The sequence below is a fragment of the Nerophis lumbriciformis genome, linkage group LG14 (genome assembly GCF_033978685.3).
Source record: "Nerophis lumbriciformis linkage group LG14, RoL_Nlum_v2.1, whole genome shotgun sequence".
NCBI lineage: Eukaryota > Metazoa > Chordata > Actinopteri > Syngnathiformes > Syngnathidae > Nerophis > Nerophis lumbriciformis.
This window is the reverse complement of record NC_084561.2, coordinates 22,210,198-22,227,787: the sequence shown is the minus strand read 5'-3', so window position 1 is coordinate 22,227,787 and position 17,590 is coordinate 22,210,198. Positions and strand designations below refer to the sequence as shown.

The 17,590-nt window shown below is 38.1% G+C and overlaps 1 protein-coding gene across 1 annotated transcript in view; it reads right to left on the bottom strand.

Moving 5' to 3' along the window:
* Nucleotides 1-4,786: 4,786 nt before the first annotated feature.
* adamts10 (ADAM metallopeptidase with thrombospondin type 1 motif, 10) overlaps nucleotides 4,787-17,590 on the bottom strand; it is a 114,860-nt gene continuing 102,056 nt past the window's right edge. The window contains exons 24-26 of the mRNA XM_061975824.2: nucleotides 14,746-14,922; nucleotides 13,309-13,474; nucleotides 4,787-9,926 (exon numbers count right to left, since the gene is read on the bottom strand). Coding sequence (XP_061831808.1) covers nucleotides 9,817-9,926; nucleotides 13,309-13,474; nucleotides 14,746-14,922 — 453 coding nt within the window. The 3' untranslated portion in view covers nucleotides 4,787-9,816. The remainder of the gene's footprint in view (nucleotides 9,927-13,308; nucleotides 13,475-14,745; nucleotides 14,923-17,590) is intronic.

The following is a 17,590-nucleotide window of genomic DNA, read 5'->3' as shown; positions in this document are numbered from 1 at the left end:
AAGCGCAAATTGAAGCAACGGACGGTTTTCCAAATGTAATCAGAGCTATCGACTGTATGGCAAATATGGAAATGTCAACAGGAAAACATTTTATTCAATCAATGTACAGATCATATGTAATGCAGAAATGCAATGAAGCAACACTGTAGCGAAATGGCCTGGTTCAATGCATGATTTGTACATTCTAAGCAACAGCATGGTTGGGGACAGACTACAAGTTCTTACCGAGTGACCTACTCAGTGGTCTTGTGGTTAGAGTGTCCGCCCTGAGATCGGTAGGTTGTGAGTTTAAACCCCGACCGAGTCATATCAAAGACTATAAAAATGGGACCCATTATCTCCCTGCTTGGCACTCAGCATCAAGGGTTGGAATTGGGGGTTTTAACAAGTTGGCATTGTGTGTGATTTGTGGCTTCTTAGTGAGTATCCTGTCTCTACAGCATCATTACGAGTCAGTGGTTAAAGTTGGTGACTTGCTGTTTTTTTCTGGTTAAAGTAGATCTTTCAAATAAGCCACTGATTGTGTGCAAAGCAGTATCATATTAAAAATGTGTGTGTGAAGTGTGAAACACTAAACCACACCTGTTCCCCAGCGCATGCACTGCTGCACTAACTTGCAATAGAGTACATTTTTACACTCAACTCATTGTTGGTGAAATTCTTCTTTCTTGCCGTCTTGCTCATTCTCTTTTGAGTTTTCTGACTGTATAGACTGCGGGATCTAAGGCACACTTTAATAAATCTGAATTTTCTGGAAAGCCACATAAATCATAACACATGAGGCCTCAGGTGTGATTTGACTCTCAACCAAAGTCAATTGGGAAAGGCTTCAGCTCACTTGTGACCCATAACAGGACATGCTGGGGAAAATGAATTACTATTGGTGTGTTCCATTTGTACTGGGAAGTTGTAATTTTTGAGTTCCTAGTTGGAAATTTCAACACGATGTGGATTTACTACTAAGAATGTCGGAGAGTCCTCACCACCCCCAAGTTGGCTTCAAAGATGGCTGCTTTGAGTGTAAACAACCTGTAACATCCGTTATTAGCACTTCTGACTATTTTTCTCACACTTAATCAGCCGTGTATGATGTATTGTTGGATGTTTGTATATACATATACAGTCACGATCAAAAGTTTACATACACTTGTAAAGAACATAATGTCATGGCTGTCTTGAGTTTCCAATACTTTCTACAACTCTTATTTTTTTGTGATAGAGTGATTGGGGCTCATACTTGTTGGGTACCAAAAAACATTCATGAAGTTTGGTTCTTTTATGAATTAATTATGGGTCTACTGAAAATGTGACCAAATCTGCTCGGTCAAAAGTATACATACAGCAATGTTAATATTTGGTTACCTGTCCCTTGGCAAGTTTCACTGCAATAAGGCGCTTTTGGTAGCCATCCACAAGCTTCTGGCAAGCTTCTGGTTGAATTTTTGACCACTCCTCCTGACAAAATTGGTGCAGTTCAGCTAAATCAGCTGAACCGACACCAGCAGATGACATGGCACCCCAAACCATCACCCAACCATGCAAATTTTGCATTTCCTTTGGAAATCGAGGTCCCAGAGTCTGGAGGAAGACAGGAGAGGCACAGGATCCACGTTGCCTGAAGTCTAGTGTAAAGTTTCCACCATCAGTGATGGTTTGGGGTGCCATGTCATCTGCTGGTGTCGGTCCACTCTGTTTCCTGAGATCCAGGGTCAACGCAGCCGTCTACCAGCAAGTTTTAGAGCACTTCATGCTTCCTGCTGCTGACCTGCTCTATGGAGATGGAGATTTCAAGTTCCAACAGGACTTGGCGCCTGCACACAGCGCAAAATCTACCCGTGCCTGGTTTACGGACTATGGTATTTCTGTTCTAAATTGGCCCGCCAACTCCCCTGACCTTAGCCCCATAGAAAATCTGTGGGGTATTGTGAAAAGGAAGATGCAGAATGCCAGACCCAAAAACGCAGAAGAGTTGAAGGCCACTATCAGAGCAACCTGGGCTCTCATAACACCTGAGCAGTGCCAGAAACTCATCGACTCCATGCCACGCCGCATTAACGCAGTAATTGAGGCAAAAGGAGCTCCAACCAAGTATTGAGTATTGTACATGCTCATATTTTTCATTTTCATACTTTTCAGTTGGCCAACATTTCTAAAAATCCCTTTTTTGTATTAGCCTTAAGTAATATTCTAATTTTGTGACACACGGAATTTTGGATTTTCATTTGTTGCCACTTCAAATCATCAAAATTAAATGAAATAAACATTTGAATGCATCAGTCTGTGTGCAATGAATAAATATAATGTACAAGTTACACCTTTTGAATGCAATTACTGAAATAAATCAAGTTTTTCAAAATATTCTAATTTACTGGCTTTTACCTGTGTATATATATATATATATATATATATATATATATATATATATATATATATATATATATATATATATATATACATACATATATATATATACACATATATACACACACACACACACACACATACATATATATATATATATATATATATATATATATATACACACACACACACACACACACACACACATACATACATACATACATACATACATACATACATACATACATACATACATACATACATACATACATACATACATACATATATATACACACACACATACATACATACATACATATATATATATATCCATCCATCCATCCATCCATTTTCTACCGCTTATTCCCTTTGGGGTCGCGGGGGGCGCTGGAGCCTATCTCAGCTACAATCGGGCGGAAGGCGGGGTACACCCTGGACAAGTCGCCACCTCATCGCAGGGCCAACACAGATAGACAGACAACATTCACACTCACATCCACACACTAGGGCCAATTTAGTGTTGCCAATCAACTTATCCCCAGGTGCATGTCTTTGGAAGTGGGAGGAAGCCGGAGTACCCGGATATATATATATATATATATATATATATATATATATATATATATATATATATATATATATATATATATATATATATATATATATATATATAGTAATGTTACTAGTGTAAATTAAAAAAAAAAGTCATGTGTTTTATAGGATTGTCGTGGCGGTAATCCTGTGTTTCTTCTTCAACCATCGTGTTTGGAGGTTCCAGGAGTGCATATTTTTTTAATAAGCTGTTCATATTCAGATAAGGCAAACGCAAGAATAGATTTCATGGATGTAGCCATCTTGATTTACGACCTCATAACTGGAGCGCTTATAGCTTGGCTGTGACGTCATTCCCAGCTGCGACTTCCAACTTCCCAGGTCAATGGAACCCACCATTATATCTCTCTAAGAACCAGCGTCCACTGTAGTGGACATTTGTTTTTGGTCTATTTCTTTTGTCAGGGTTACAAATGTAAGCAGTTGTACAGCACTACATCACGTTTCAAATATTGCGACTTTACTACAGCGCTGATTTTTTTTAAAGCATATTGGACAGGTTTTGGGCCTAAATTAAGTGCTAAATTCAGTTTTCGTATGTATTGTATGTGTTACAGTGCAGTATTTGTCTTATTTTCTACTATTAATTCAGGTGTCCCGATGCAACTTTTTACTTCCGATACCAATATTGGGCCTTGTGTGTTGGCTGATACCGAAATTAAACTGATACGATATCAGTAGGAATTAACAGAGAACAATGGTAAGTATTAAAAACACTAACCTTATGGCATGAAAGTAAAATAAAATAAAAATACAATAGCAATCTTTATCACCCCAAACAGGCCTTTGTTGGGCCCTCTTAACTGCAACAAAGAGCTGACAATATATGAGATAAAAAGACTACATTTTAGGAAAAAAGTTCTAAAAAAATTTGAAATTATCTGTCCATGCTTCTAGTTAATTTTTACTGGATAGGACATCCTAAATTAAGAAGATTTTTAATCTAGAAATAAGTATTTTATTCTGAGAACAAGCACTATTCAACTTGCAATTTTTAAATTAGGCATCCTTGGGATGTTGCAGACTCTTTAAACAATATTTTCTATTAGGAAAAAAACGCAATATCTTATGTAATTAGTTGTATCCTCAATTCTAACATGTTTAAACTAGTATGGATAAAATATAATTATTCTAGCTAAAATTAGGATTATGCTGTCAAGTCAATGTCTAAAATCAAATAGCTCTTAAAACTTGGGGAATTTCTCGGAATAAAATGTAAAATCCTGGCAAGTGGTGAATAATTTGTAGTGTACTGTTCCCAAATAAGGTAACCAGAAAATTAGGAACACTTCTCATTATAGTTACACTGCGAGCGACAAGCTCATTAGTAAACATATTTAAAATTAAAATTAAATATATATTTTTTTGTTTTATTTATTTTTATAAGTTTTTTTACAAATATTAAAAATTGTGCTGTCAAATCATAATTTATTTTAAAAATGTGTTCTTTTTGTTACAATTTTTGCATGCACTGACCTGGTCACTGACCGTATAACAACCCTCAGCCATTCAGGTAACCATCCGTGGTTAAGGTAAAGGAGCATGTACAGTCAAAATACATTGTGTGATTAACAATGCAATAGTTTTTTGAGATTAACCACATGAAAAAAATCGAATTATGGTCAAATCAACTTCCTCATTGATGCATGATGAATCACATAAAACGTTTTTTTTTCCCGGAAAATTATGCTATTGTGTCAAAATGATATGCTTATCAGTTGATTATTTACACATTGATATATTTAATAATGTATGAAATTGTAGCACAGATAGCTCATTTTAAACCATGTTTAATTGGTTTAATATTTCCTTTTTAAAAAAATAATGTACAGGGCAGAAGCTCTTATACCGAAGCATTCTTGAACTTCTTTCATTTTGTGAAGGAGGGGAGGACGTGGGGTGATTCGTGAGTAAAAGTGGATAAAATGAAAGCTTGGACACAAATGTAATAAAAAAAAAACATGAATAGCACCCTTCCAGATGAAAGCACCACAAAAAGACACAAGAGTACATTCCCACATGCACAGCTGCATTCGCTGTGAACGTCAGCAGCATCAGTACAATACACATTGAATAGTAAGACATCAGATATACGATTTGCATGTGGCACATCATTAATGGGTAAATACACTATATAGACAAAAGTATTGAAACATGATTACACATCTGGAACAAGTTTGGACGTTGCTTCTAGAACAACAATGAACTTCCGGAGTGTACCTGTGGGTTATTTTGTCCAGTCATCCAGAAGGAGAGTTCACCGATGTTGGACCTGAGAGAGGGCCTGCTGTGGCTCTGTGTTGTAGTTCACCCTATAGGACCAAATTGTCTTGTCAAGATGGATAATTAACATACAAAAGGTTGAACGGAGACAACAGGACTCTTCTTCTTTGTTGAAAAAGTTTCACTTTCCATGTTTACACAGTGCAAGGAGTGAGGAGAAACAAAACAACCTTTAGACAAATGCACGGCACGACAAAGAAGGGCATCTTTTTCAGGGCCTTTGCCATGATGTCCAAATTCTGCTTATAAGAATGTCCCGGCATCTCTCCTCTAATGGTTGTCTTGTCCCACTGAGGAGCGTTTACTAACAGTTGTTTTTCCACCAGACAGCAACAGCAACCATATTGTGACCACTTGGCACAGGTACCTTTTCACATTTGAATCCATTTTCGGTACCTGGGAATCGACATGTTTAATAATAACATCTTTCAATGTAGCATTTAAAAATAATAACCGTGCTATCCAGTTGTCATAATCTGTCACAACATGTCTGTTTAGGGCAGGTATGTTAAAAGTACGGCCCGCGAACAGGTTTTATCAGGCCCTTGGGATGAGTTTGCTAAGTATAAAAATGAGCCAACATTTTTGAATGAAAGCAACTGCTGTTCTAAATGTGTCCACTAAATGTCGCAATAGCAATTATTTGTATCTTTGTAAATGATGCTACATATGTAAAAAAAAATAAACCACATTTTAGTGCACCAGTTGAGGCAAATGAGCAAACTACATAAATATAATCCTGTAATTTGATTTTGATATTACTTTTTTATCTTGATAGATTGAAAATGAACACCAATGAGTTGACTGATGAACATTGTCACATAATTTATTCAGAAAGTATAAATAACGACAAATGAAGATGGAATACTATTAACCGCAACATGTAAGTGTAAAAAAACAACAACATTATGATTTGTACATTTTCAGAATGTGCTTGTTCTATTTTTAAACAAAGAAAACAATCTGAAGTTGTCTATATTTTTAAGTTATCGTGCCGTGATTTTAGCAGTCCGGCCCACTTGGGAGTAGATTTTTCTCCATGTGGCCCCCGATCTAAAATGAGTTTGACACCTCTGGTTTAGGGTTTATGTTATTTATGTTGCCAGTGCTCCTAAGCCTCCCTTGGTAACGTTTCCTGTTGCTAGTAGCGTTTCCGTTTCTTGATTAGTGGTTCCATCTGCTACTGCCCTAAATATGCCTCTTTCTAGGCCCAATCAACATGCACTCGACATGGTTGCATTGTTCTTCTTACGCCAAGTTACGTTCGTGGTGCCATATAAGTGTTTAGACTTTACGTTATGTTATGCTATGCTAAGCTAAGTTTGTCTTGAGCTCTGTGCGCTTCCAGCGGCCTTTATGCATTTTGCCTTGCCTTGGATTAAAAGACTTCTCTTACCTGCAAAGTTGTTCTCCTTCTGGAAGAACACAATCCTGACCCGAACGCAACCCCAGTTGTTTATCTTTTCGTATTACATTTCCTAGTCTTATTTGCAAGCGCTACATATTGGGGATGCACTAAAAAAACTAATTCATATCCAAATTGCGGTTCTTTTTAATTTTCAAAAATCAACAAAAAAGATATACATAAATATATGTTTTTAAAGAATGCATTTTTTTAAAAGAATCAAATCAAGAATTGGTTTGAATCAAGAACAATTTCTGAATCGAATCATGACTTTAAGAAGCAAAATCTAATTGTAATTCGAAGTAGGATTCACATCCCTAAAAAACAGTTGTTTTGCCACCAGAGAGCAACACCAACCCTTGGGATGGATACCTTTCACATTTGAACCAATACATTTTCAATTCCTGTTACCTGGGAATCGATATCGGTACTTACCGGTACCAATTTTCAGTACTTTTGTGTGCTAATAAATGATAATTGTTTAATAATAAAATCGATTTTTTTTTTTTACATAACATTTGGAAATGACCTGATTCTGATAACTGTGCTGTCCAGTTGTCATAGTTTATTTTCTTATTACATTTTAAGGCTTATTTTCAAGTATTATAAAGTAAGGTTGACCAAAAAAATTGATTGACATCCAAATTGCGATTCCCATTCAACCCGATTTATCATTTTCAAAAATCAATTAAAAAATAAAATAAAATAAAGAATAATTTTTCGGCCATCTCCATGCTTAATCACTACATGTATTAATTACATCATACGTCAGCAGCCAAGATGAGCCTTACCTGTAACCTGTTTTGAAAAGGTTTTATTATAATTTTTTATAAAAAATAATATATTCCGAGAATCGTTTTGAATTGAGAATCAATTCTGAATCAAATCGTTGCCCCAAAAATCGGATTTTAATTGATTGGAGAGTCGATTCACATCCCTACTAACCAGTTGTTTTGCCACCAGACAGCAACAACAACCCCACTGTTATCACCAGGGATGTGTACCTTTCACATTTGGACTGACAAGGTACCAACTCCCGGTACCTGGGAATCATACTCATGGGTACCAATTTTCGGTACTTTTGTGTGTGTTAATAGTTTCATAATAAAATCACATGTTTATTGTGACATTTAAAATTAAGATTATTATAATAATTGTGTTGTCCAGTTGTTATATCTTGTTTTCTTATTACATTTCTGAGTCTCATTTACGAGTATTATATAGTAGACTTTGCATGCAGCTGCAATCTAGGACATTAGATGGCAGTGATGTATAGGCTAAGGTGTCTTGCCTAGATAAGAAGTAGTCTTTGCCATGAAGCTGAATTTACCAATCTAGTCTTATGTTTACTAGTAGTATAGTAAAGTATTTATAGTGTAAGTATTGTACTTATTACAAACGACCTGTTTGATTGTAACGTACATCTTTGTAGTTTTCATTGACAAATTTGGAGGTGTTGAAATCGCCATGGAAGATTGCTAATGCTAATCTTTAGAATGTCTATGGCAAATCCAATGTAAATTAGCAACGAGGTAGCACATTTTGAAAAGTGGAACCTTACTGGGGGTTTTTTGTGCTTTTTTTCTTGCTTTGTTGGCATGGAAAATTGCAACATGACAGAGGAAGTTTGGCTGAGTCCACTTGAGTGCTTGTTTCCTTGCCAAGTATTTAAGACAGTGTTTAGTCTGCAATTGGACAAGACGTCACAAGCAACAAAGGTATTGAAATATGAATATGATCTTACGTGAACTGATACCCGGTGATACTGACGGAATTTAGTCGGTACCTATAAAAGTACTGAATTTGCTACTCATCCCCGGTGACCGCACCTAGACATACAGTAGGGCAGGAATTCATATGGGCCCATTCCTGGGTGGATCTCGTGTGAGAAGAAAAGGGTGGGGGGTAATAATTTTGCAATGCAGTCTGCTGAACATGATGGAAAGTGCCACTCTCCATAGCAACTGACACTGTAGTCAAAGTTGGAATTGCTATACTCTAATGCCATCTGGCGGGTAAGGTGGATAGCGCCCCCTTCCATTCGTCACGTTTCATATGTCAGGTAAACCGTGATGAATGGGCCATATGAATCCCCTTCCTACTATAAATTTCTTAGGGAAAATTCTACACCTAAAATTTACACCTGAAGAAGTCTTTTGGATGAGAGATGAAACGTTTTCAACAAGTCCAGTTGCCTCCATTCAACCTTTGCCTATTACCATCACCTGGTTGACTGAGAATTGACATAAACATTCAGTGGGAACTAAAGACTTGTGTCCCAATACTTTTGTCTATGTTGCGTATATGTATGGAGGAAATCTTCTCACCAGTTTGAACGATGCATGTAATCCGGTCATTAATCATCAGACTATGCCACAGAGGAGACAGTGTATAATTAGACAGTGAGTCACAATGACACCGAATTTCTGTTAAAGTCACTTAAACTGTCGAGTAAGTGGTTCAAAAATAGAGCGTCTCGGCACAAAAAAAAATGGAGCTTTCATTTGGAGATTCCGTTAAAAGCTGCCCAACATAAAATGGCATAAAATATTAACGCTACAAATGTGGCATGTGTTTGTTCTGTGCAGGGTTAAAATATTGTAGATATAAAGTTAAATACAAGCTTTTCTGCAAGTCCAAACAAACACAAATATGAATTGTGCAAATCAATGATGATGAACACTTAAGATATGCATAAAGTAAAAACTATCAGGTCACTTTTTTCATAATATAAGACATTCCTTCTCAATGGAGTGGATTGTTTTTAAACAAAAATATTACCTTTTAAGATCAAGCTTAACAATTAGACCAAAGTAAACACGAGTAAACCCTCCCAATATCCGATATTGCAACCTGTCCTGTAGCCAAGGAGTGGCTGCAGAAGTAGCACCAAAATATTACAAGAAAAAAATATTACAAGAAAATAATACTCCCTCCAGTGGAATGTAGAAGTCAGCTCATGCTGCAAGGACACATGGCTGGTAAAATGTCACTGTGAACAGTCATGGCGTCACTGGGAGTCTGACAGCAGCCCAATACCTACCTCTCTCGGGATGCTGCCACAAGGCTCATTTTGTATGCGTGCGTGTGTGTGTGTGTGTGTGTGTGTGTGTGTGGGTGGGGGCGTGTGTCCTGTAACATCCACCATGTCCAGATCAGTGTCCCTGGCATGTTTTACAGCACATCTGTCTAAAATATGGTCGGCTGCAGAACTTGAACCTGAGCACAAGGGGGCAGTAGGCCACAGTGTTCACATCTTTGCACTCTGCAGGGAAGACAGAGTAGATTAAAGACACAAAAAATTCTGAAATATACATGAATTGCATTAATATTATGACATTTTTAATGCATAAATGAACTATAAACAATAGAGCGTGTGTACTGAATTAATTTACTGGTGCCAGGCATTATGGTTATGTGCTATGTTTTTTATGTATTGAGAGTTATTTAGTGGGCCACAAGTTGACACAAAATGAGTGTTCTTGAACTGAAATTGTATTCTTTGATACGTGTTACAATGGGGCTGTTGTTCAACAAATACTGCGAATAATTAGAACACATTGGGCCTGCTCGACTACTGTGCAAAATAGTGTGTGCAAACTATGAAATTGTGTGACCGTTTGCAATTGATAACAAGTGCAAAAGTGCTGCAGACTGCCCTGCTTACATGAGGATTTTGCGTTTATAGAAGCTCCTATAAAATCTTTATAAAAGCCCGATTTAGACAAAAAAACCTACTTTTAGCACACTGAAGGTGTGCACTGAGAGTCGCTGCGGTGTTGTGATGGTGCGTATGGAATAATCCAGACAAAAGAAAATGCATACAGCAAGACGTTTTATCGTATAGAAGATATATTATAGTAATATACGTTCCTATATGGAAAAAATAAACACCATAAAAAAAGCAGACAACAAAACAAATATCTATGAATGTTCTCATTCATCCAGGTCATTGTCATCTCAGGGCATTCAATCGATCGCAACTGGACTGTTTGGACACCACATGTCTACCACATACAACACTGTCCTTTCAACCATTCCTAAAAGACTCTGAAATTTAGCCTCCCACAAATACCAGGAGTTACAAACATTCTGGTCACAGAAGGTGACCAATGTGCCGTTTGCTTACAACTGACTGGAATGCTTACGTGGGGGATTCCGACTATTTTGGACTGGTAGTAGTCGATCCACAGCGACCGTTCTTCCACACAATATCTCAATTCTAAAGAGGGGAAATTACACTTCAACGACTATCCTTGGCTTTGACAGTTAGGATTGCTCGTTTGCATCAAAACAGTTGTTTTTCTCAATACGATAGGGCGAAACCATCAGGCACACCCGCCTGGTTTTGGAGTATAAATATTTTGGGTTTTGGCACCAGTCACTAGACTGGATATGACCAATCTAATTCTATGAGCACGAACTGATGAAGCCTACTCGGATGAGAGGCAAAACGTCTTCTAAGACAAACCAAACAGTCCAGCTGCGATCGATTGAATGCCCTGAGATAACAAACCAAATCAATTAAATTTGTTTTAATCAGCTCTTTAAGTCATCCAGCAGCTATAAAATTATATTGCTGAATAGAGAATATGTCTAGTATCTTTTATTTATGACAGTCCAAATACAGTACGTTGACCCACACATAGACAGAGCATTCTCTGTCCATCATCTGTCTTTGCAGCACAATTTACTCCCTTCTCACAGCTTTTTGTGCGTAACTGTTTCAGACGTGCTAAATAAATCACATTGCAAGCGCTAAATGATTATATTTGCATCTCCTCCCATTATTATAGGTCTTCTAATAATCAGCATATATTTTACATATTCATGAAGAGACACGCTAAATGGATTGAGCGTTTATGAGCATAAGCTTAGTAGATCACCTTTGCGTGCGCTACCAAGTTTGCACGTGTTTTAATACATGCAAACCATTAGTAGATCAGGCCCATTGTCATTATCAATTGGGGCGGACATTATAATCAATTGGCCCTGCGATGAGGTGGCGACTTGTCCAGGGTGTACCCCGCCTTCCGCCCGATTGTAGCTGAGATAGGCTCCAGCGCCCCCCGCGACCCCAAAGGGAATAAGCGGTAGAAAATGGATGGATGGATGGATTATAATCAATTAACAGATTCCTGCAAATCTATAGCATTTAGTGCACAATTCAGTGAACTTGGACTAACTGTCTCATGGAGGATTCATAATCTAATTTGCATAGGTAGCCGTGATGCATGTGAGCAAAAAACATAAGCAAAACAAATGTTTTAAAATACTGACTGAATTTTTTTTTTTGTGACTTGTTTTTGTGTGCTTTTAGATGAGGATTTTAGATCCTCTACTCGTTAAATTGGCAACACTGATCCCTGCTCTGTTCCCTAACACACAGGTGTCAAACTCTAGGCCCGGGGCCAGATCTGTGGCCCGCAAAAGCCTGAAAATAATACGCGTCAATAAAGTACTTTATTTTTTCTTACTAAATGTATTCGTTCTTTTCAGTTTAGAAAAAAATACAAGTAATGAATGCAGTTGCATATATTTTTATTCAATATTATCTAATTATGTCACAAATATTATATTATCATTATTACATTTGTTTTCTTGAAATAAAAATAAATTATAGGCTGCAGCACCCCCCGCGAACCTGAAAGGGACAAGCAGTAGAAAATGGATGGATGGATATTTGCTTGGCTGATGTATGAATCTGTAATAATAATATTGTTCATGTTAATAATGTAATGTTAGTTACATGTGTATAAATTTAGGTTGAAAATGAGTTATTATCTGTAATAATAGTGTATTAGTTTCGTATTTCCTAATACTGTAACAAATATTTTATTATCGTACAATAAAAACGTTTTTGTTAAAATAAAAAAACACCTGATTGACTTATAATTTCAAAGCAAGTTATCCATTAAATTGTACATTGTAAAAATTACAACAGATTTTATGGTCAGTCACCAGAATTGTACAGTTAAAAATGTACAGTAATACACTCTAAAATCAACAATAACCATAGATTTTAAGCTAAAAAAACTATCCGCTCTGTTGGCAGAATTTTTTTCGTAAAAAAACAGTGACACGGTAACATCATGTAAAAAAACCAAAATATTGTAAAGTCAAAGATACAATTCTGGCTCCTGAGCTGCCAGTCAGATTATTTTTTTACGGAATACGTAAAAAAAAAAAAAAATTGATCAAATGCATAGGCAATTGTGTAATTATATCATGCGGTGAATCCTTATACAGTACATTTATATTCATGTATTATTCACTGTTGCAAGCGGCTCTCTGAGGGCAGCCATAACTGCAATATGGCCCTCAGTGAAAACGAGCTTGACACCCCTGGTATAATAGATAGCGCCAAATTTAATTGCCGGTCAAAATTTATGTGTAGCGGTCCGTCACATTTGAATGAATGTAAGGTAAACACTGCTACAACATGGACTTTGAACTATAATATTTGTGACTGTTACTTTTCCCACAAAACTAATTACAAGCATATTTAAAATTATAATTTTGAATGCCAAAATGGAATAATGTTTAATTTAAGTTAAAAACATAATTGACTTGACCACATCCAATCAAATTGTATATCATGTGCAGTTCTGTGCATCTTTCCTTTGGTAAACAATTTAATCGCTGACCTTCGGTGGTGTCCGTACTGACAGGCAGACTGAGGTCACATTTGCTCTTGCACTGCTGCATGGAGATTGGCCGCAGATGTTCCTGACACTCGTTGGATGGCATGCTGGTGTGCGTCAGACACTGCACGGACCGCATCTCCTGACCGAGTCCACACTTTGCAGAACACTGCCAGGCAAAAAAAACATACCTTCATGTACAACTACAGCTCACGGTAGAACTACCATATTTTTCGGATCTTAAAGCGCACTGTCGATGAACGGGTCTATTCAGGTCTATTTTTATACAAAAGGCGCATTATAGGGGTAGTATTATTATTATTTTCTATTTTCTACATTCAAAACACTTCCATAACGTAATGGTGGTCATATGGTCAGCATTTCGCATAGATTATGTTTTACAGACGATGTGATGTCAAGCCGCTCTCTGACCGTCTCTTCAGGATGCGTCGTTTGGTGGACGGGTCATCTTATTACTTATTCGACAGCGTCTTCTCCCTGTCATCTTTTGTTGTAGTTTTTAGCGCGTCCATAACGAGTCTACAGATAGTTAGAGTTAGAACTGTGCGCAACTTAGTATCAGAAATAGCAGCAGCGAAAGAATAAAACCCCACATCTAGAAGACAGAGAAAAAGAAGGAGATAATTGACTACGGACTACAATTTTCGGGACTTATGCAGACCCCAAATACACATCAGTAGATACCATTAGATAAGAAAAAATGGTTTTGCATAATATTGCGAAACAAAACGCTTTATAATGGGTCTCCTAACAGCTGCAATTTTGGGGTTACTATACACACGCCATAATGATACCCGTATGTTAAAGCACAGTACGTCTGACTACGGTAGCCATGCTCCGACAATCCATTAAGCAGTGCGCCTTTGTAGCTTACCAAAGTCGTACTAAAACATTTTGACAGATTTTTGAGCGCCGTGTGTAATGTTCTATGAGTAATCTTCTCATTGAAACATCAAAATGTTGGTCATTTATTAAACAGGCGTCAACTTGCAGTCCACACATACTGTATCTATTTTATGTGACTGCTATCTTCTGGTTACATTTATCATTACACAGTGTACCAAATAAAATCAGTCAGTAAGCACAACCAGAATTAGAATATATACAAGGCGAGCCGGGTTGTAAGGTGAACTGTCGATTTTTGCGACAATAATAGGATTTTAAGTGCGCATTATAGGCTGAAAAATACGGCACTAAGTGTAACTTTACCATGAATTGGTAAACTTTACCAAATAAGTGTTCAACTTCAGCCTAAACCCTTTCAGTCTGCAACATTTTTAATTTATGAATGTACAACTGTTTGTTTATGAATGTACGACTGTTTGTTTATTTTGTTGACCATTGACCGAAGAAATAATAAACTAACTTGGTGAAAATACCAACATGGACTACAATATATGCAAGTCCAAGATGTCTTACCTCTCCCCAAGGACCTATCACCCACTGAGGTGGAGGGCAGCGCTTCAGGTTGCAGCGCACTCTAGAGGTGGGCCGACCATGCTTGGGACACTTGGACTCTGGCAGCGTGTCCCCACTCTCCCCGCTCTTGCACAAAACCACTCGGTGCCTGTAGCCAGGACCACAGCTGGGCGTACACTGTGGGCGGAACACATGAGGATAAAGGGAGAAATAGGAATGAGCAAAGAGGTTCACTACGGTCACCAGCAACACAAAGCTTTGTCCAGTCCAAAGAGAGCAGCAGTTGTATAGAAAAATCTCTAAAGCCTACTTGGTTTCAGTAAATCATTTGCACTTATTCTTAGACTGTTTTCTCAGAAATTACAACTTTATTATTTTATGTCAAGAAAGCAAGGAACTCCTGCTCAACGGACCAAAGGGCAACATGGGCTGTGCATTAATGTTGCACGTTTGACTTGTATTCCTGTGACGAAAAGACAAGATTGAGTAATTGAAGCTTTTATTAGCTGACTGTGAGGGAAGACAATACATACGGTAATATGAATCGGTACGGTTTACAAAGTACAGTACATATTCGGTACAATTGACCACTAAATGGTAACACCCGAATAAGTTTTGCAACTTGTTAAAGTCGGGGCCCAAGATAATCCATTCATGGTACAAATATATACTATCAGCATAATACATCATCATACAAGTTGATCATCAAAACAGAGTCACTAATAGGCATAATAATAATGTAGAAATATAGGTCACAACTTTGTAGGATATTTACAGCAAGCAGTGAGCAATAGAAGCTCAGAGAGCATGAGAAAAAGTATATACAATTATTTACAATCCGGGGGTGGGATGTGGAAAGGGTGGGGGTGGTGTTAGGTAAAATCTGTAGCCACTTGTAGGTGCTCTTTCAGTGCGGTTTTGAAGGAGGATAGGGATGCAATTTCTTTTGCACCTGTTAGGAGTGCATTTCATATTGAGGAGAATGATTTAAAACCCTTGTTAGATAAGAATCTGAGTTTGATGTGGTTTGTGGAACTCCCCCTAGTGTTGTGGTTATGGCGGTCATTCAGGAAGTAATTTGACATGTACATCAGTATCAGGGAGATGTAGCATATTTTGTATGCGAGGTTTAGTGCAATTTGTTTGACTCTGTCCTCCACCCTTAGCCAGCCCACTGTAGGCAGGAGTGAGATGGGATCAGGGGTGGGGGTTGAGAATTGATTGATTGATTGAGACTTTTATTAGTAGGTTGCACAGTGAAGTACATATTCCGTAAAATTGACCACTAAATGGTAACACTCGAATAAGTTTTTCAACTTGTTTAAGTCGAGGTCCACTTAAATTGATTGATTCAAGTACCCTGACTAGCTTGTTTTGGGATGTTTGTAGTCTTGATTTAAGGGTTTTTGATGTGCTGTGGTACCATGGTGCATGCATAATTGAAAAAGGGCTGGATAAGAGTTCCCCCTAGGGTCCTCATGATGTTTTTGGTGACCAGAGAGGAGATTATGTACAGAAATCTGGTTTGTTGGTTGCCCTTTTTGATTACCTTGGTTGCCATTTTACCAAAGATTAAATGTAAGCCTGTAGAATAGAGCTACATATACAGCTTTGTTTGCAAACACTCTGATCAAAGGTCTGCAAATGGCATATATTTGGAAAATCAAATCCTAACCTTGGAAAAACTTGTGTTCAATACACTGTAAAAATGTTCATTGTAAATTCACAGCAAATGACTGGCTAATAATTTAATTACTTTTCCAGTAACATTTACAGTAATTTAACTGTGAAATATCTTTACAGCAATTAACTGTAAGTGCAGAGCTGGGACTTTACAGTTACAATAAAGTTACAACTATAAATGCTGTAACGTCCATCCATCCATCCATCTTCTTCCGCTTATCCGAGGTCGGGTCGCGGGGGCAGCAGCCTAATCAGGGAAGCCCAGACTTCCCTCTCCCCAGCCACTTCGTCCAGCTCCTCCCGGGGGATCCCGAGGCGTTCCCAGGCCAGCCGGGAGACATAGTCTTCCCAACGTGTCCTGGGTCTTCCCCGTGGCCTCCTACCGGTCGGACGTGCCCTAAACAACTCCCTAGGGAGGCGCTCGGGTGGCATCCTGACTAGATGCCCGAACCACCTCATCTGGCTCCTCTCGATGTGGAGGAGCAGCGGCTTTACTTTGAGCTCTCCCCGGATGACAGAGCTTCTCACCCTATCTCTAAGGGAGAGCCCCGCCACCCGGCGGAGGAAACTCATTTCGGCCGCTTGTACCCGTGATCTTGTCCTTTCGGTCATAACCCAAAGCTCATGACCATAGGTGAGGATGGGAACGTAGATCGACCGGTAAATTGAGAGCTTTGCCTTCCGGCTCAGCTCCTTCTTCACCACAACGGATCGATACAGCGTCCGCATTACTGAAGACGCCGCACCGATCCGCCTGTCGATCTCACGATCCACTCTTCCCTCACTCGTGAACAAGACTCCGAGGTACTTGAACTCCTCCACTTGGGGCAAGATCTCCTCCCCAACCCGTCACAATTGTAATTTTGCTGCAGAAATTACTCTCTCGTTTTAACAGCATACTGTCATCTATTGTACAAGAGTGTGCAACATAGTCTACAGAACCCCGTGAGAGAAATCAATTTGAATTTACAGTAATTTGTTGTGACATTACAGAGGACTATGATTGATTACAGTATTTTACTGTGAAATAACAGTTAATTGTTTTGGAATATATACAGGTATCATACTTTTTACAGTCATTTGTTGTAATGTTACAGTGAATTTTGGTACTTTTACTATGAAAAAACTACTGTTGTGAAATCCTGGTGAATCCTGGTTAAAG